This window comes from Botrytis porri (assembly GCF_014898465.1).
Source record: "Botrytis porri strain MUCL 3234 chromosome Unknown BPOR_001, whole genome shotgun sequence".
In the NCBI taxonomy this organism is placed as follows: Eukaryota; Fungi; Ascomycota; class Leotiomycetes; order Helotiales; family Sclerotiniaceae; genus Botrytis; species Botrytis porri.
In genome coordinates this window covers 770,092-791,160 of record NW_024066075.1, presented here as the reverse complement: position 1 = coordinate 791,160, position 21,069 = coordinate 770,092, and the positions used below count along the sequence as shown (strand labels likewise).

The following is a 21,069-nucleotide window of genomic DNA, read 5'->3' as shown; positions in this document are numbered from 1 at the left end:
GCGACTATGGCATATCTCATCTCATTACGTCGAACGAGATGGAGGAAATGTCCAGGTGGGCGTTTGGTAAAGATAGTTAAGAATAACAAACTTGGGTTTGGGTTTGAGTTTCTGGTACTGTCAAAGCAAAACCGTTAAGTTTAAAGGGGATCCACGGCCTAGCCTCGACGCTTTTTATTAAATGCGAAATGAGTGAGGTCTTATCAATTTTGGTTTGGTAACAAGGTCCCGGTGTGGTACGGTAACATATTTTATTGGAGAGAGAAGTCTAACAGAGGGGAAAAGGAGAAGGAGAAGGAGGAGAAAGAGGAGAAGGAGGTGAAGAGGAAGAAGGAAGACACAAATTCAATAACAAATAATGCTTTTCACGAACAATAATAATCTTCAATTGAATGGAATGGAGTTATGGAATCCAGGAGATTGTGAATTCGAGAGGAGTTACATTACAGTATTTAGGTGTTTGAGGTTGAGGAACTGATTGCTGGTAAGAATGTTTCGCGACATTCCTCTCATTTCAACTGGATCCGTATTCAGGACCAGTACCGCCAATGACAACTTACAACTTACAAGCATACTTATTAATTATGAGTACTTGATAAAGACGATGAAGTCGTTGTGCAAAGCGAAAGCGATTAGGGGGAGCATCAAGATTGATTTATATTGATTGGATTAGAAACTTCTCCGTCATCCATCTTCTTTTCCTTACCCACCCGAGCCACCTATCTTGGTACTTTCATTGCCTACCTAAGATGTACTTCTGAAATCCTCCATTACCTCTGATTCCTGAAGATTCTGAATGGTTGATATAGGACTGATGAGTGGATTCCGTCCCTACCTATAGACTGTGTGCTTAATGAATGCCTGGTGTAACTGATATCTGTTTACTCATCTATCATCGTTCACTCACATCATCTTAATATGTGGGATCCACGAATAGCCTCTTTCTATTCCGATAACTGGGATAGCCTTGCTCTTTTTTATATGAAACGTGAGAACCAGATAGAATGAGGCTTCTTATGATGACTAATAAATAAGAATTAATAACATTAACTAAAACTACAATTTACAAAGTTGCTAGCCTCAACCTTTTGTATCAACGAGCGTTTTCGAATCACGAAGGGGGACAGGGAAGGTTCCAATCGACTTATTAATAGTATAAACCTATCTCACGTCCACGGAACACTCGCTGGGCTGGGTAGTCATTTACTCGTTAATCACATGATCGTGAAACACAATCTCCTTCAACTTTCTTCGACGCCCACCAGTCTCTATCAACAAACAATATACTAGTGGGCGATGATGGCGAGGATGAACCGGTCCTCTTTGCTGCATTCGGGATATCTCTGCATTGCATCAGTATGCATTTAAGAAATGCCTAACTTATGGATTAGTCAATCAGACATCATGTCCCAGCCGTCGGAGCATCTTCGGTTTCTAACTTCTCTGCCTTGCAGCTTCTATTCTTGTAAAGTTGTAAGATCTTACTCGAAGTTCCAGATTCAAAATGCCAATCACAAGTACCTGCAGAACGAAAATGCGAAACTGCATACCCATTATGTTTCGTTCTGTTATCAAATATCCAATGCTCGGGACATCACCAAAAAGATATTGATTGGAAATAGGTATTATATGATTCAAGACATATCAAGACAATCGACCGGTACATCTGTTAGGTGGCTCGGTGGATAGGGAGGTACCTACCTACACGAGGTTATCCCCCATGCTCTTACCCCAGCTTTCTAGTTCCCCACGCCTTCCCACCTTCCCACAGTTCAGCATATTATTCTATTGCTTTATTATTACTTGCCCACCAGACGATAAATTCGTGAAGGTCGTGTGTCTACATTCTGTGTTTCATCCATTGAGCTTTAAGCAATTCCAGATGCTAGTGACAGCCAAGATTTCATCTAGTAATGATACTGGTCGCACAAGAATATCGAAATTTCCCCTAGATTTTCAATGTCAAGTCCTAGGTAATCCATCTCACCGCCGAAGTTCATACATAAAACACAAGGCAATGTGTCTGTCCAATCGAACTTGGCTGACATGCAATCATTAGGTCTTCTGCAATTGAGCAGATCCATATTGGTAGGTGTATTTGTAAAGTTCACAGGCTCATACCCTGGCTGCTCGACAGCATAAATTCATATAGCTTCATTTCAACACCTAACATAACTACTCAGACGACGAAAGTATCCATCCGAACTTTTCTAACTCCCTTGGAAAAATACGTTTTCGTCATGGCTCTAGTGCCCGTTACGATTCCAATTTCCAAAATCAAGTATGGGTGAGATTACCTGGAAAAAGTAAGTAGAAGTTGAATCGTCGCCCCAATCATCCTTATTCACACGTACAATTATTTAGTTGGTTCTGATGACTTTATCGATGAGTCACCTGAACTAGACGAAATATATACAGTGATAGCAAGACGTGAAAGCACAACTACATCAGATTTGACTGCCAATTGGAGCGAAACTCCCCACCCAATTATCTCCACAGGGCTGATCGAGCGGCGGCCATCTGCTACCTCTCGTATTGAAGCTTTTAAAAAGTCCATTTCGCAGGATCAAGAAAGATCCCCAGTGAAGAGGCAAAGGGTAGACGATGACAATTCGTCTTCTTCAAGCAAGCGTTCAGCTGTCAGATCCTACCCAAGAAGACCCGCAAAGATCGATGGATATCTCACTGGATCAAATACGTCTGGGGAAATGGTGCATCAGCGGCCCGTTGATTATGACTTATCTACAATCTTCCCTCGTGAACTGGATGTCCAAAATGAAGTCGTAGATGATTTATCTCAGTCGGAAATACAGCAGGCTTGCCTTTTGAGATATTTTGCAGATGAGCTAGCTGGTTGGGTATGTACAGACCTCAAACAAAGCCTACCCTTGCTCATACTTGTTGTTATCTTCAGTTTGACCTCTGCGACCCAGAGCGCCATTTTGCTTTAGTAGTTCCACAAAGGGCGAAGCATTGTCCCGCACTTCTCAATGCTATATACACAGCATCCGCGAGATACCTTGGCCGGCTCGAACGGTATAGGAACAATGGCATGGTTGAATATAACGGAAATTCGCTGCCCAACTTACATATGGAGACTGCCGCTGAATATCACAGCAAGTGTACCGAGCATCTTGTATCTGTATCAGATAATCTTGATGTCTTGTATGACGAGAACCTACTAGTCGCCTCTGTGATATTGAGATTTTATGAAGAAATTGATGGTTTGCTTTTCCTATCCAATGAATTTAAATTGCTTTGACTGACTATACATTGTGTCTTGTAGCACCTTTGAGCGGGGGAGATGGGGCACCCAAAGGAACTCAAGTTTTTCTTACGGCTCAAGCATCAGGAGGTCTTGATAGTAGCCTTCGTAGAGCCGCATTTCGTGTCGCTTACAGACAAGAAGTTCACATGGCATTTCTTAGACAAAGACCTTTTCACATGCCTCTGCAGTATCACGAATATCGATCCCTTGAATACGCAGACGATTTTACTTGGGCTTATCGAACAATTGTTCATTGTGCTGATGTATTACAATACTGTTACGGCCTAGGCAGTAAATCTAATAGCGACTACGACATGTTAGTTCAGTATCACGAAGGCTGGGAAAGCTTACGTCCACAATCCTTCGATGCTTTATACGATAGAGCTCCTGCTGTGAATTCCAGGCGGGCCCTACCTGAGATATGGTATTTATCTGATTGCCATGGTAAGCGGTTTCCGATAACTTGCAATAATGCAATACTCATCAAATGTAATAGTCACTGCACATCAACACATGGATATCTCTCGAATCCTACTCACAACTTACGATCCGCGAATACCTAGGTTGGGACCAGGCCTCAGAGCAGTTAAAAAAGACATCGAAGTATGTTTTCTCATATATGACTTTGAGTGCTATACTGATGATCCTGATACCCTAGGCACAGATAAACACGATTGTTAAACGTCTTTGTGGTGTAGCAATATCAAACCACCGGTCTCCATCCGCGATGAACATAGCGTATATGGCTATCTCTATGTGTAGGTCTTCCTTCCCGTCGCCAAGGTTCCTTATCAATTAACCACACTCTCTAAACAGGCGGCGAACAGTTTACAGATATCGAAGACCGAGGGTGTATTCTAGAGGTATTAAAATACACCGAGCAACAACATGCACTGCCAACAACACATATTCGTAATAGGTTGATAGATACTTGGGAATGCTCAGGAGACATATCAGTAAACCATGGCCGAGAGGCTTTAGAAGGCTACATGGATATTATTGATGAATAATTGTTATAACAGCGCATGATAGAATATAGATTTGCGTTGGGGTTCCAGAAACCCAAGATATTACAGGTCCCGATGGGCAAAACCAGCGTTAACTTCAATTAAAGTTAGACTAGTCCTTATTTCTAATACAGCTTTTCAAACCAGTTAAATGTTTTCAACAGTTGATGTATTGCCACTGCCTACCTACCTAATACCTAGATAGCAAGTGGAAGACCCTCAATCATATTGGTAACAAACAGCTCACGACTTTGATATGCAGGTCGAATGCAGGATAAAACATTAGATAAGTACTTCCATCATCCATAGGAGGCATGACGGATACATTGATCACGCAATAGGCAAGGAAGCAGACAAGTACTAGGGAGGTATCCGTCAAGGTATTGGTAGTGAGTGACACAGACTCAAAGGTACCCATCAAGGTGTTAGTTACTAGATGCTTTTTGCTTTCAAGGGATTATAAAGTTAGACCCATCGACTCTATATAATCCCCCTTCTTTTATCAGATTCCAAAGAAATCTTTTCTTTTTTCTCTTTCTACAAAGCTCGACTCAAGAAATCTATTGTTTGCCGTTCGATTCCAGCGCCAATCTCATGTTTCATCGATTATTCTACGTGCGACCCCTCGTCCAGCTACTTAGGAAGTGAGAGTTTGGACAAAGCCGGCGAGTTTAATCGGATTCTATCTCTTCACGTTGGGATACACTTCGCCTTGGGTGCGGCGAAGAATTTTGAATCGAAAGCTCTCAAAGATGCTTCGACCCAGACCCATCTACGCACTCTCTCATTTTGGGGCGGCCATGTCTATTGCGAATCCAAAGAAAAGCTTCACATTTTGATCCCAAGAGGCAAACAAGATGATCAGATATGAAACAGATTTCATTACGGCCAATCGAATCAAACAGTTACTTGAACGAGTGTGATGAATTTATCTCAAATCAGAAACCAAAAACAAGTAGACCCTGCTTCAACCCCCGTCCTTTACAAACAGCAAACAACACATTTATATCTCGTCTCTGACCAACCAAAAAGATAGCATACATCCACTGTTTCATCCCAGGAAATATAACATGCAGAACTCCTCTCAATGCAAGAATCAATCACTATTCCCACTCATCACATGGTGTACTGGTCGTCTCGCTCATGGTCTTCGGTCTTCGGTCTTCGGTTATCGTTGTCTTGGTCGAGATGGCTGGCGATCTGACGGAGCGACGATGTGAATACTTATGAGGTTATGTGAGGAGAGGTCGCGAGATGAAGCCATTAGTGCTACAGTGGTGTCTGTTAATACCTGGTGCCTGCCCAGCGGCAAGGAAGAAATTCGCGTACCTTGTCTTTGCAACAGCTGCAGGTGCTTGAGCAACCTTCAGTGGCAGCATGAGTGCAGCAAGAGCATGGAGACATGATGATTATTGGTATGTTATTTGTGGAGTGTGTCGGTTGGCTTTATTGTGGTGATTTGTGTTGATGTACTTCTGATGAAAGAATACCAAAAACAAGAGGAAGTAAAGCAGCTACTTATACTCACAGATCAAAGCTATCAACTTCAAAGATTGGAAAGTGGAAGCCTGCGAAAACAAGCTAGAGTGCGAGGCATAGAATACGACCAGCGAGTGACCTACGCTTCCAGGCTTTATCCTGACGAATTGAGAAAGGAGGGGTCCCCAAACTAAAGTTAGATGCCATGAAATACACAACAGGCGGAACAAGAGGCAAGTGATCAACCATCATTCGATAATAATTACTCGCCGGCGTGGGAGTCCTTCCCCGGAGATCTTGGTCTCACGTTCGTACTTTGCTTTTCTGGGTAACCCGAGAGTATGAATTCATTGACAGTGGGGTGATTGGTGAAGGTGTGGTGAGATATTTTTACACGACTATTGCGCCGATCTTAAGCAGCATGGCCTCACCTGAGGTGACACGACGTCGGGAAATTTCAAGATGTATTCAATGATGCAGCTTGCTCGAAGAAGGACAATCAATCGCGGCAAAACAGCAACCCGGATAAAGTCACGGAGAGTTTCTCGGATACACTGATATCAATACGGTACTAGTTCATCATTATACTTCTAAGATGCTGTTTCGAGGCAATGTGACTTATCCATTCTTGGGCAGAGATGGCAAGGCTGAGACACTCTGGACAAATGGATGCATTGATAGGATGAAAGATAAGAAGGCTTTAAAGACGTGGCAACTTCTTTATGGAGGCTTGAGTCGTGAAGGAAATACAGGTTCAGCGTTTGCGCTGTATGACAATGTAGGTGTGGTAGGGAAAGCCTTAGAGTCTTTGGGACTTGGTACTGGGGTGGGATCAAGCTGGGAGATTGTAACCCACTCATAAGGCCACGAGGAAACTTTCCCGTCCGCGGAAGAAGGCTTGTGATACCTTTGATGATAAGATTCACTAACATAGAATCATAACAAATGGAAAGAAAGGAATGTAATTGGTAAGTCGTGCAATGAAGATTTACTTTTTACTTGCGTTTACCCCGCATTCATCGTAAGGGCAATAAGTAGTGGGGTGTTTATTTATCAAGAGTTTTTCTCATGTCACAAATCACAAAGATCAACATTTTGGAAAGCAGAATACGATGAAATATTTGGAGTCAAGATGACAATTGATTTGATATCAAAGTAAATTTGAAACCCCCTTTCCCTTTCCGTTTCCTTTCCGCACGAAACCCAGATATCAAAAGCTTTCCATTCCCCCAAGCTTGCTGCATCAAAGTCCACCCCAGCGACACTTCTTTCTGTATCTTTTGCGTACCCGGCTAAATCGAAAAGCGTCCGCCCACAAGATCAAGATGTTTTGTTCGCATCGAAGAGGAGGATTCTCAAGAGGAAATTCGAGGTTATTTCGAGAGAGATGATATGGTGTTTAATGAACGGATTTGAGTATCATATTGAAGAATCTATTTGCAGGAGCAGTTGTCCTTTTCGCATTTGCCTATATATATGATGAGCCGGAATTCTCAAGCCGCTCAAGCATTCCGAAGAATGGAATGTGATACAAGGACTGAAAGGGAGATGATAGATACATACAGGATTCGCCGCAGTTGCATCCATGTGCTTCAGGCATCTTGATAGATTTGAGAGGGTGGTGATTAAAAGAGTTAGATTGTTTGAGAATTTGTTGATTCGTGGAAGTGAAGTCGTAGGTAGGTATGTAGGTATGTAGATTTATTTCTTTCGTTGGATGTGGTTGTGGTTGTGGTTGTGGTTGTGGTTGTGGTTGTGGGTGTAAGACTTTACTGGAAAGAAAGTTGAACTCTTTAAGTATCCCTTGGGATAGAAATCGGAATCGCTTGCATCCACTTCGTTTCTACCATGTCTTTCATTCACGACCAACCATATTCTTCCATTCACACTGCGCTCTTTGTGCGTCTTTTGATTATTCATTGGAGCAGGTGCATACGTGCGGTGTTATTGCGTTGCTTGCTTTGCTTTGCTTTGCTTTGCTTACCATACCCCACCACGCAGCACAATCCGCTCACACAACCTTGTAGCATCTGACCCTTTGAGAATCGAGGCCCCCTCATACACCCATTTTAGTGGAAGATTCACATTGTGACCCCGCTATCGTATGCGGCCTCTACGAAAGAGGTATTGGTAAATTGATAGGCAATACATTCACCCGGATATCGTATACATACCTAGGTACACGCTCGATATTTCTAAGTTATTGTAGGTAGGTAGTGTGAATCAGGGAATCAGGAAATAGGGAATTTGATAGAAAGTGTAGGAGATGACTCTAATAACACACCATACCCCACCTCCTGCAACCCTTGATGTTTCGCCAACCATGCAGTGAATCAGTGATGGTAACGAGGCGAGCTAGGTATGCGAGGTTTGGGGCCGACTACGAAGATGATTTCGGGTGGTGTTAGTGGGGGGGGGGGAGGAGGGGAGGGTCGTTCTTTTTCGCTCTGTGGTGCAGGTTGTATGGAGTACGCACATGTTCACATTGATGATTTGCAAAGTACGAAGGATCTGATTGAAGGAATTTATTGACTGGGGTGAATTTAGTCTCTTGGTTGATGGATGGATTTGTGGATTGTGAATATTCACATGCGATGTATGGTACTGGTAGTAGCAATAATATTATCTTTAAAGTTGGGAATTTAATTAGTTGATTTTGAGGATTGCTTCTGGGAGTAGGTGGGTAGGTAGAGTATGTATTGTGATATCGATATCGAGTGATGTGTGATAATGTGAATGAATGATATGCAACTTACTTATTTACTTACTTACTTACCCTCAACAAGGTTACCTACAGTGGTATGGTACAAAATATATATATACGCACACAGCATGATGAAAAGAAAGTTTGGAAATGTATTCTGTAAGGTTACGAACTTACGATATGGTATGTACGGTATGATATGTATGTATGTATGTATGTATGTGGTAGTGATGGTAATGTGTAACATGGTTCATTTCGTGCATAAGGATTTGTATGGCGTAGGAGGGAGCGAGGGCGAGGGAGCACAGCGTTTGGAACGAGGGGACGAATGGGGGAGAGGGGGGTGGGGAGATAGGGCTTTTAGATGGGGAGATAGATATTCTTTAGCTTGAGGTTGAGGTTCTACTTGTCGGAAGAGACCCTGCCCTGAGAATTTGAGTGAGTGAGTAGATTACCTAGTAGTTGTGGGATAACTGGTATGTACTATGGAGGTTGTCTTTTGGAATGGAAAGTTTCCTTTTCTTTCTTTTTCTTTTTCTTCTCTTGGGAGATTAACTAAAACAATTACGAGGTAGATATAGCAAAGCAAAGCAAAGCAAAGCAAATACATGGATTATACACATACATACATACATACATACATACATACATACATACAGCGTTCTCCTCCTCCGATTTTTGCATGCAGATATCAGGAATTCTAGCGTGTGCTTGAGTCAGGTCTTTTTGTTACCCCATCGTATTTACGGGCATGAGATGGATGGGGTATGAAGGGAGGAAGATGTCGTATCTGTTATAAGATAAGTGAGGTCGTTATTTTCTTTTTTCTATGGACTTGTTTTGTTGTGTTCTGTAGTGTTGTCAGTGAAACTGGGTAGGTATCCTGATGTGAGTGGTTTAGATTGGGATGGATCATGTGATGTGGGTTGAGTCAACACCTAGGTATGCATGTCTTGATGATCGGGAGTACGTGGAGGATGGGAATGAGGGAACGGGATGTGAGGGGTTGGTGTTTGGTTTTCCTTTTCTTTAGTCTTATTTCTTTCGTTTTCTCTTCTTCTCCTCACAGTTGGGGTTCAAGGGTGAGACCAAGATGTAGCACAAGTGTGACTCTGTGACTCTGTGTATAACCTCGAAGTATCTTAGATTGAGTCTGAGATCGGTGCTGTGGATGTGGATTGCATGGGAAAGAGATGGAAAAACTTGATGTAATGATTTTGATGAGAGAGTATCTCGGAATCACAAGTTGTTGATACATACCTCCCATTATCATTTTCTGCTTCCCTTCCCTTCCTTTTCCTTTCATTTAATACTCAGAAAAGTACTACCTTGATCCTACTTACTAGGTATTGATTGATGTGTCATATTGGTAGTATTTATTTAAAACCATGGTAGATAACTATGTCTACCAGTTTGAATTACACTCGGAATAAAGGCAAGAATTGTTTGCATTTTCATTCATATTAATACAATACGATACCGCAATTTTTATAGCTAGGTAGATGTACCAAGTACATCAAGTCCCTTCGCTGAAACTGGCTTCTCTTCTTTCCAACTATTCTCTTACTCTCTCGGCCTCCTCTTTCTCTCCAGATACCCTGTGCGGCCGACACCATCTAATTCCATCCCATCATATCTCCAGAACATCTACTGTCTTCTCCATACATACGACTATATTCCGAAAAGAATCAGGAAATCTCCTCTACCCTACCAGAATATAAACTCCAGATCGGGGAATAGAATAGCTGAATAACAAGCTGATCATTCTCAGCAAATCGACTTTCCAAACCCCACACTTCGCGAATACAAAAAGTATCTATATTTTCTCATAACCACAGGTTCCGTCACATACGACCATAGACTGAAGAGAATTGGGCATCCCGTCCGCTCTGCCATACACAAGCTTTAGATCGGTGGATTAGTAGTTGGGTGGGTGACCACCAGCGAATCCCCGCTGTTGTATGTCTTCCATTTTCTTTTTGGACTTTTTGGACTCGGGTGGCAAGTAGTTTGTCAGCAGTGAGTGAGTGATATGGAGAGAAAACTTGGAGGTTGGGAGATGATGTGCTTTATTGTATTGGGAGTGCCAGTTTTGAAGACAGAATGGAGAGCAATCATTAATAATGTTTGGACACCACTTGGTTCTTCGTCGTGGAGCATATTCGCGTCTGGCAATGGATTGGGTAATGTAACACAGCAGTGCAAGATCTCGATTTTGTGACTGAGGAGTAAGTGATTTGCGGGAGGAAGTAAATGCGATAAGATCGGCACATCGTCACTCTATGCACTATATCAAGGGAGGAGCAAAGCGATGATTTTCGAAACTGGCGAGGGGAAGGGATCAAGACTTGAAATTGTCTCGGTTGTGTCGCTTATCTTTTCCCATGAATCTTAATCTAGTTGAATCAAGAGTGGGGGTTTCTCTTTAGAGCTTGTGATTGAGAAGAAATTTAATTTATTTTTCTTTAAAGAGAATCTTTTACATTGGTCGTATATCTTGAATGAGATTCTAGAGTTTGTAGATTCAATGATCCAAGCGGGCTTCATGTGTATTTACATAATGGAAATGTTCTGGACACATTCGTAAATATATGTAATATAGAATGACACATGAGGAGCGAAGATTTGTTAATGATCGGAGTACATGAAAGAAACAGATTTGCAATTCTGGTTGGGTTCGAGGGCATGACCATACATACCCCTTTTCTGGTAGCCGTACGCGATTTCCTGGCGCTTTCTTCATCTATTTGGCTGGACCAATACTCGCTGGTGGTTACTTCTCTTCACAATTTATACTCCTTTTACCATCTCGATTTATAATCCCACAGTTAGGTACCTCCTCATTCACACTGAGTATCATCTAATTTGATCTTGGAGATAAACGATATTTCGCTCATAATCTCGTACAATCATCCATATTGACAATCGACAATTGATAGTTGGAAGAACGATATTTCTTGACCCTACATCTAATGCGTACCTATCCCGTGCCTCTAGTGTGGCGATTGAGAATTCGGAGATGATGTGCTGAGAGAGAATGACGAAGGAAGAAAGAAGTAAAGATATATGCCCCATTTGAAAAGGTGCAATGCCGAAGTCAGGTTTCATTATGGGCTGTATGTTTAAAGTTTGTGGTTTCATTCAGTCTTCGTGTTAATTAAGTCTCGAATGCGATGTGTGGTTTGAAGCTTCCAGCCGTGCTCGATCCTTTTTGAGAGAATGCAGTGATGATAGATGAATCATGATAACGGCGGGGTGTGCACGAAGGAGAGTTTCCTATTTTAAGCGTGCATGTATAGTATAGATGGAATATATGTCAGATAGGAAAGAGAGTTCGAGTGAATGAAAGAAAATAACTCGAGAGCAGAGCTTCAAGGTGTTAAGTTGATGATTATCAGATTTTCCTAGCCACAGATGAGTATCTCTATTACAAATTTGAGAACAACGATGTGTAGAAATGCGCTTTTTGACCAGACAAAAATTTCACTACACGTGTATCAAATCCAAAGGAACAGCAATGTTGCCCACTCGGGCACTAGAGACCTCAAAGTTTCCAGCAGCTCCAGACTGGCGAATAGAAGTGGACTTTCAATCTTCCTGTAGAATTCGGAAATCTATAATTTATGATGTTCGGACCGTAATCCAGAATACTGAAACCCCCAATGGCTAAATCACATGTTAAATATACACTACAGCGATATAAATGCAACGATTTTCATGTGTATCTTCCAAATGAACCTATACAGTCATTAATTAATCAAAGAAAAAAACGTTCGAACGAGGCACAGAATAATGATTCCGACGCAACTAATTCCCAAGCAAGTCTGCGAGTATTTTTACCCTCCGACTTCCTCACCGCGTGAAACATAGGATGAAGATATAAAATGACAAAGTACATGTGCCGTCTCGCGAATGGGATCACATCACTAGATGGATATAAATGTCTCGCAAGAGAAAGCATATCATTGGGAGAATAAATACGCAATCAGGATTTCAAAGGGCGGGGGTTATGTTGCTAATTGTAGGGTTACAGAAAATGGTGGCTGTGTATTCCATCTACATATAATCAAAATGGGTGTGTCCCGAATTTAGGGGGCCGTTGGAGCTCGAGCTTTGAACCCTGGTTATCAGATTCAGATGTGATCCTTACCGAAATATCCTTGGAAACTCGTGGATTTCGGTATTGTGGGGGAGATGGTGATCATTGATGAGAGCCGGGAAGGAAGGCCATGTGTTTGTACCGAGGCCGATTTGGTCGATATAATCAAAACCCTAAAAATAGATTTCTGTTTGAAGCAAAAAATTTTCTAAAATTTGTATGGTGTGGTTATAGAAAACTTAGAAAAAATACTTATATTATATAAAACGTAATCTCATTATATATCATTATAAAAACTATATATAATATATCTTTAATTTTTTAAATAATATAATAGCTATAATAATATTATTAAATTATAAAAGTTATTTGAATAATAAAGCTTATTTTTTATCGATTATATAAAGCTTATAAAATTATCTTAATATATTTAATCTTATAATAAATAAATATATTTAATATAAACAAATAATTGAATCAATTTACTTTTTAATCAAAAATCTTTTATTTAATTTAAAGAAAATTGATAATATTAAATTATATAATCAATATAATAAAATAATATTTAATTTTATTAATCTTTAATATATTAAATTCAAAATATTTATATAATTTATTAAAGTCTATATTCTTTGAATTATTAAAAGTTAATAAAAATTAATATATTAATTTTTTTATATAATATTTATTAATATTTTATTGACTAAATTATTATTTTATATATATAAATTATAAATACGAAAAAACTAAGAAAAGATTTTCTTAGAAAAACCTATTAATCTTTATGTTATAGGAGCTGCCTCTAGGGTCATGTGGAAGTGTCTAGAGTTCTCTTGAGGTGGTTTAGTTTAATTTTCAAATAGGAATTCAATAAGGTTGTAATTGATGTTACGACTGAGGTCGTCACATGACTAGATTAATTGAATATCACCTGACCAAGGTGTCCCACTGAGTCTCACTGAGTAAGGCCCAGTGGGACACAGTGGGAAGCAGTGGGACAACAGAGAATGAAGGTCTATATAAGGGAATGGGTTTCATTACAATATAGAGCTTCGTGCTCAAGAACAATTATTAGTTTCATTACTATAGTTACGAGAATTGCAACCAGTTACCAACCTTATTGAATTCCTACTTGAAGTCTAGTCTAAACCACCTCGAGAGATCTCTAGCCATTTCCACGTGACCCTAGAGGCAGCTCCCGTAACACTTTGAGCACCCTTTCTGCTTCAAGTACCGATTCAATACCAACCGCCAGTATGGCAGCCAACAGTTCTTCCAGAAGCCAACCGGCCCCAGCAAGCAACTTCGATGATGTCGAAATGACTGATGCTCCCAAGGAGATCACCATCAACGAAACACTCAAGATTGCCTTACCAGACAAGTACTAAGGAAGTTGACAGGAACTCGACACCTTCCTATTACAACTCGAAATCTATTTTAGATTCAACCAAGACAAGTTCATCGAAAAGGAATCTAAGAGTATTTGGGCCGTGTCATACCTCAGAGGCGAGGCAGGCAAATGGATTCAGCCATACCTGCGCGACTATTTCGAGCATGACGACAGGGAATGCATGCAACCCACAAGAACCATCTTCGACAGTTTCGAAGGATTCAAGACAGAAATCCGTAGGATCTTCGGAAACTCCAATGAGTTAGAGGTAGCGGAAGAGAAGATCTTCAACCTCAAACAGACAGGATCGGCATTGAAGTATGCTACGGAGTTCCGAAGATATGCGGGGACAACTAATTGGGACGAGGTCGCCATCATGAGTCATTACCGTAAAGGACTCAAACCAGAAGTACGTTTGGAACTTGATAGGGAAGGGGAGGACGATGACTTGAACGGACTAATCAAAAGCTCCATCGATGCCGATGACCGTCTATACAGGTACAAACAAACCCAACGATCATACAAGCCTCAGACAAATCATAGGCAAGGGCGCTACCACAAGAATGAGGGCAGACCACGTTACAGTACACAGAGTTACGGGGACCCTATGGAACTAGACGCCACGCACTACAAGAAGGGGAATGATGATCCAGAAAAGGAACGAAGGCGGGAACACAACTTATGCTTTGAATGTGGAAAAACAGGGCACCGGGCAGCGGATTGCCGAAGCAAGAAGACAGGAGGAAAGAAAGGCAACTTCAAACCCAAGTTCGGCAAAAGCCAACTTAACGCTACCTTTGTATCCCAGGAACATCCAGCTAAGACCGAAGAAACTGAGACCTTCACCAGTGAAGAATTCCGGAAATTATTGGACGAGTTACCACGAAACCAAGAGGGTATGAATGCAGTAGACTTGTGGGAACAAGAGTACTACCGAACCCCATCACCTTCTGCAACGGAAGAATGTATTAAGGAAGAGATATCAGCAGATCACGCGATGATGAGCTGGACTGCTTGCTATGATGAATTCTGCGGAATCCATCGATCAGATAAAGAAGCAACCGGATGGTTCCCCAAGAAAAGAAAGACAAGGAACCAACAATCCAATGAAACAGACAAAAAACAAGTTACCCAGCAATTGAATGCTGCAGGACAAGCAGGACAGATATACTGCAAAGTCAAAATAAACGGACAAATACAGCAAGCCATGATAGATTCAGGGGCTACAGGAAATTTTATTGCACCAGAAGCTGCAAAGTACTTGGGAGTCCCACTCCAGAAGAAACAAAACCCCTACCAATTGCAGCTAGTTGACGGACAGCTAGCAGGATCTGACGGGAACGTTTCACAGGAGACACGACCAGTACGAATGAATATGACCCAACATTCGGAGGTTATACAGCTTGACGTTGTGCCATTGGGCCAACAACAGATCATCTTAGGAATGCCATGGTTGAAGGCACATAATCCCAGAATAGATTGGTCACAAGGAACAGTGACATTTGATCAGTGCAAGGACGGTCATGACGACACGTTCAAGGCGTTTGCGAGACGTAACACGCGCCCAGGAGAGTTGAACGCGAACAACACCGGCGACGTAGGACACCCAGTCCAGGGTCCTCCATTAAGAGCGAAGGCCAGTACACCTCCTCTACAAATGCAGAAGCCAACGACACGGCAGGAAATCGCAATTAAGGCAGAAGAGCCTATGATACCAGAACAGTACAAGAAATACGAACATGTGTTCAAGGAACCAGGGATCCATAAGGCTTTGTCAGAACATAAGCCATGGGATCATAAGATAATATTGGAGGAAGGCAAGATGCCTGTGTACACCCCAATTTATTCAATGTCAGTCGATGAGTTGAAGACGCTTAGGGAATATATCGATGACAATTTGGCCAAGGGATGGATCAGGGAATCCACGTCCTAAGTGGCAAGCCCAACTATGTGGGTACCCAAGAAAGATGGTACTAAGAGACTAGTTGTGGACTACAGAAAGCTCAACACGCTTACAAAGAAAGATCGATATCCACTTCCATTAGCTACGGAATTAAGAGATCGATTAGGCGGAGCGACAATATTTACCAAGATGGACCTACGAAACGGGTACCACTTGATTAGAATGAAGAAAGGCGAGGAATGGAAAACCGCTTTTAAGACAAGATACGGGCTATACGAATATCAAGTTATGCCATTCGGGCTAACTAACGCACCAGCTACTTTCATGAGACTTATGAACAATGTGCTGTCACAATACTTGGACACCTGTTGTATATGCTACTTGGACGATATCCTAATATATTCAAACAACGAGGTTTAACACATCAAAGATGTCAGCAACATTCTTGAAAGTTTAGCCAAAGCCGATTTGCTATGTAAATCAAGCAAATGTGAATTCCACGTTACGGAAACAGAGTTCCTAGGATTCACTGTGTCAAGCCAAGGGCTCAAGATGAGCAAAGATAAGGTCAAGGCAGTGCTTGAATGGAAGCAGCCAACCACGATTAAGGAAGTGCAATCATTTTTGGGATTTGTCAACTTCTATCGAAGATTTATCAAGGGTTATTCAGGGATTACTACACCCTTGACCACGTTAACCAGAAAAGATCAAGGAAGCTTTGAATGGACCGCCAAGGCGCAGGAGTCCTTCGAAACGCTCAAACAGGCAGTGGCCGAGGAGCCAATACTGTTGACATTCGATCCTGATAAGCAAATCATAGTGGAAACGGACTCCTCAGATTTTGCTATAGGCGCAGTGTTGAGCCAACCAGGTCAAAATGAGAAATAGCAACCAATCGCATTCTACTCTCGAAAGCTATCACCAGCCGAATTGAACTACGAAATATATGACAAAGAATTACTGGCGATAGTCGACGCATTTAGAGAATGGCGAGTATATTTGGAAGGATCAAAATACACAGTACAGGTGTATACGGATCATAAGAACTTGGTTTACTTCACCACAACGAAGCAGTTAAACAGACGACAGGTCAGATGGTCGGAAACCATGGCCAACTACAATTTTAAGATTTCATATGTCAAAGGATCAGAAAACGCTAGAGCTGACGCTCTTAGCCGAAAACCAGAATATCAAGAAAATAAGTCGTACGAATCGTACGCTATATTCAAGAAAGAAGGCGAATCACTGGTTTACAATGCACCACAGCTTGCAGCTACTCATATATTGGAAGACAACCATCTCAGGAGTCAAATCCAATCACATTACGACAAGGATGCTACAGCTATACGCATACGCAAGACAATAGAACCAGGATTCACGATAGAAAACGAGATCATATACTTCCACGGAAAAGTATACATTCCTAGTCGAATGACTAAGGAATTCGTGACGGAACAACACGGGTTGCCGGCACATGGACATCAGGGAATTGCGAGAACATTCGCAAGATTACAGGAAATCAGTTACTTCCCACGAATGAGAACGATAGTTAAAGAAGTTGTTGGAAATTGCGATACCTGCATACGGAATAAGTCCTCTAGACACGCTCCGTATGGTCAGCTCCAGACCCCAGACATGCCTTCTCAGCCATGGAAGTCCATTACATGGGACTTTGTGGTCAAACTACCACTCTCAAAAGATCCTACTACAGGAATTGAGTACGATGCGATACTCAATATAGTAGACAGGCTAACGAAATTTGCATATATGATACCATTCAAGGAAACATGGGATGCTGAGCAACTAGCATATGTGTTCCTTAGGATCATAGTAAGCATACACGGAGTACCAGATGAGATAATCTCGGATCGAGACAAGCTCTTTACCTCGAAATTCTGGACTACCTTGCTAGCACTTATGGGTATCAAGAGAAAGCTATCGACATCTTTCCACCCACAAACAGATGGTCAAACAGAGAGGACCAATCAGACAATGGAAGCATATCTTAGATGCTACATAAATTATCGACAGGACAATTGGGTAGAGCTATTACCTATGGCACAATTCGCATATAACACATCGGAAACGGAAACCACAAAGATTACACCAGCACGCGCGAACTTTGGGTTTAATCCTAAAGCATACCAAACACCGATACCATAGGAAGTTAATGCCGAATCAGCAATAATACAAGTCGAACAATTAAAGGATTTACAAGAGCAGCTTGCTCTTGATCTAAGATTCATATCTTTCAGAACAGCAGCGCACTACAATACGAAACGTAGTATAGAACCTACGCTTAAAGAGGGGGATAAAGTTTATCTGCTACGACGAAACATCGAAACCAAGAGACCAAGCAATAAACTCGATCACAGGAAACTAGGACTATTCAAGATTGATAAGGTAATAGGAACCGTTAATTATCGGTTAAAACTACCAGACACGATGAACATCCACCCAGTATTCCACATATCCTTGCACGAACCAGCACCACCAGGAGCGCCGAATGCGCCATTAACGGAAATCGAACCAGTCAACCCGAACGCCATATACGATGTCGAAACAATACTAGATTGTAAATACGTCAGAGGCACAATCAAATATTTAATCAAATGGTTAGATTATCCACACACCGAAAATTCATGGGAACCAAGAACAAACCTCAACTGCCCTGAGAAGTTGGAGGCGTTCCACCAGCAATATCCGGATTTGCCCAGAAGGAAGGAGAATCCATTGAAGCCAGGATCGAAGGGTCCAAAGAAGAAGAATCGAAAACAAAGGAACCGTCGCTAGGGCCAGCAGCAGAGACAGACGCCAACTCCTTTTCCTTCTCAATACGCTCATTTTCCAATCGTTGTTCCTCGGCTTCAAATTCCTCAAGGGCCTCGATGGTATGCAAGTCATGTTGCAACATCTTGCCCGCCTTTTCACGAAGAATCTTTTGTTGCCTACGAATTCTCATTCGACGAGCAAAAGCTTCTTGCTCCAGTTTTGCAGCAGCTTCTTCCTCCGCTTCAAGACGAGCCTCTTCACGCTCCACGCGAATCCAGTTACCAGCAGAATGACCATAAACATTACAGTCACCACTTCCTACGCTTTTGGCGCATTCACCACAACGAGAACTATTAGGAAGAACCCTACATTCCAGATTTTTATCAACACAACGACTACACCTAAACGGCATAATGATTCCTTTTTCTTTGGAACGAAAATAAATGTTTTTTCGACTGATAGCAGATTTTTCAGAACGAATGGCTGGCATAATGAGAAAGCAAAAGCATTAGAGAAAGCGAACTTCTAGGCGGGGAAGCTCACTTTATGAACGCTTGGGGCAAGCGCTAGGCTAAGAAGGGGATAGTGTTACGACTGAGGTCGTCACATGACTAGATTAATTGAATATCACCTGACCAAGGTGTCCCACTGAGTCTCACTGAGTAAGGCCCAGTGGGACACAGTGGGAAGCAGTGGGACAACAGAGAACGAAGGTCTATATAAGGGAATGGGTTTCATTACAATGTAGAGCTTCGTGCTCAAGAACAATCATTAGTTTCATTACTATAGTTACGAGAATTGCAACCAGTTACCAACCTTATTGAATTCCTACTTGAAGTCTAGTCTAAACCACCTCGAGAGATCTCTAGCCACTTCCACGTGACCCTAGAGGCAGCTCCCGTAACAATTGATTACAATTCTTGTAATTATAATAATAAAACTAATAATTGTTCTTGAGTACAAAGCTTTATATATAAAGAAACTCTATTCCTTATATAGACCTTCATTCTTTGTAGAACTATAAGACTTTGTTCTACTTGGATCCTTTAGATCTTATAGATCTAAACATTTATTCTTCGATCCCCTAGATCCTCTAGGTCCATCACATGACCGTTTGGCCATGTGACACGGTATGTTGAATACCGTCGTAACACTTTACTATATTCGAATCAGAATATTACCCTTTATTCCCTCTTAAAATCGCTGAATTAATACTTATTTAGATTGAGGAGATATTGTTATTGTGTTACGGGAGCTGCCTCTAGGGTCACGTGGAAGTGTCTAGAGATCTCTCGAGGTGGTTTAGACTAGACTTCAAGTAGGAATTCAATAAGGTTGTAACTGGTTGCAATTCTCGTAACTATAGTAATGAAACTAATGATTGTTCTTGAGCACGAAGCTCTACACTGTAATGAAACCCATTCCTTTATATAGACCTTCGTTCTCTGTGCTCAGTCGGATCACAAATGATCCCTCTGATCCGATCAACTGGATCACTAATGATCCCTCTGATCCGGTTACCTAAGCGTCGGGGTCACGTGACGTCTATTGTGGCAGACCATCGTAACATATTGATATTGAGGAGAAGGATTCAGTATATTTATATTAGAATTATTAATATTAATATCATTAATAATAAACTTATTATATTGAATATAATTAATAGAAAAGGTTAAATTATAAATTCCTATAATAATCTGAGTTTTTTAGTACTTAAAAACTTTATAAAGAGGTTTCAATTATAAAGAAGAAGGTTTTTGAGTATAAAAAAATAAAAAGTGAAAACTCTTCAAAAGATCCTGTTTTTTTTCAAGAAATATCTTATAAGAGATATATCAATATAATATTTGATATTCTATCAATATACTTATAACTATTCTATATAATAAAGAAAAAAGCTAAACCTTTTGAAAAATATTTATAATATATTAATTCAAATGTACAGCATTTTATATCAATATATGACATTATTACAAAATATTGATTTCGATATTACCTTATATAGTAAATAATACATTACTAATTATAATTAAAAAAGTAGTGATTCTTTAATATAAAGTATATATCACTAAAACAATAACATTCTAATATTATTACATCTATTATTTCGATCTTATTTAATCATTTAGCTCTATAATATAGTCTTGTTCTTTATATTAATAAAATAATTTGATAGACTCTAATATATTATATTCTATATCGATAGAGTAATTCAGTAGAAGAAAAGAGAATAGGAGATATTAGGCTTTAAAAAGAAATTATATATTATTAATATATTATAAAAGAAGATGAATATAAGATTTATAAATAATAAATTAAAGATTATAATAAGATTCTTAAAAGACTTGAAGTACTAGAGAATAAAGATAACTCTTTAAAAAGAATACGACATTATAATTAATTATAATTTTTATAATATTTTAAAAGGAGTTGAATAAAAAGAAGAG

At 40.6% G+C, this 21,069-nt stretch overlaps 2 protein-coding genes across 2 annotated transcripts; both read left to right on the top strand.

The window, feature by feature from the left end:
* The first annotated feature begins 1,640 nt into the window (after positions 1–1,640).
* On the top strand, positions 1,641–4,579 carry EAF01_000228 (uncharacterized protein). Its single transcript, XM_038908478.1, has 9 exons — positions 1,641–1,973; positions 2,060–2,088; positions 2,184–2,306; positions 2,365–2,858; positions 2,915–3,224; positions 3,287–3,712; positions 3,765–3,871; positions 3,927–4,026; positions 4,085–4,579. The coding sequence occupies exons 1-9, from the start codon at positions 1,960–1,962 to the stop codon at positions 4,276–4,278; spliced, it is 1,797 nt and encodes a 598-aa protein (XP_038775384.1). The 5' UTR covers positions 1,641–1,959; the 3' UTR covers positions 4,279–4,579.
* A 1,770-nt stretch (positions 4,580–6,349) lies between these two features.
* On the top strand, positions 6,350–6,616 carry EAF01_000227 (uncharacterized protein; the record flags this gene model as incomplete). Its single annotated transcript, XM_038908477.1, has 1 exon — positions 6,350–6,616. The coding sequence occupies one exon, from the start codon at positions 6,350–6,352 to the stop codon at positions 6,614–6,616; it is 267 nt and encodes an 88-aa protein (XP_038775383.1).
* Between the last annotated feature and the right edge of the window lie 14,453 nt (positions 6,617–21,069).

Excerpts from the sequence above, each read along its gene's own strand:
- EAF01_000228 (XM_038908478.1), top strand. Across the intron at positions 2,089-2,183 it reads AATTGAGCAGATCCATATTG|ACGACGAAAGTATCCATCCG; the intron begins GTAGGTGTATTT and ends ATAACTACTCAG. Across the intron at positions 3,872-3,926 it reads CAGTTAAAAAAGACATCGAA|GCACAGATAAACACGATTGT; the intron begins GTATGTTTTCTC and ends CTGATACCCTAG.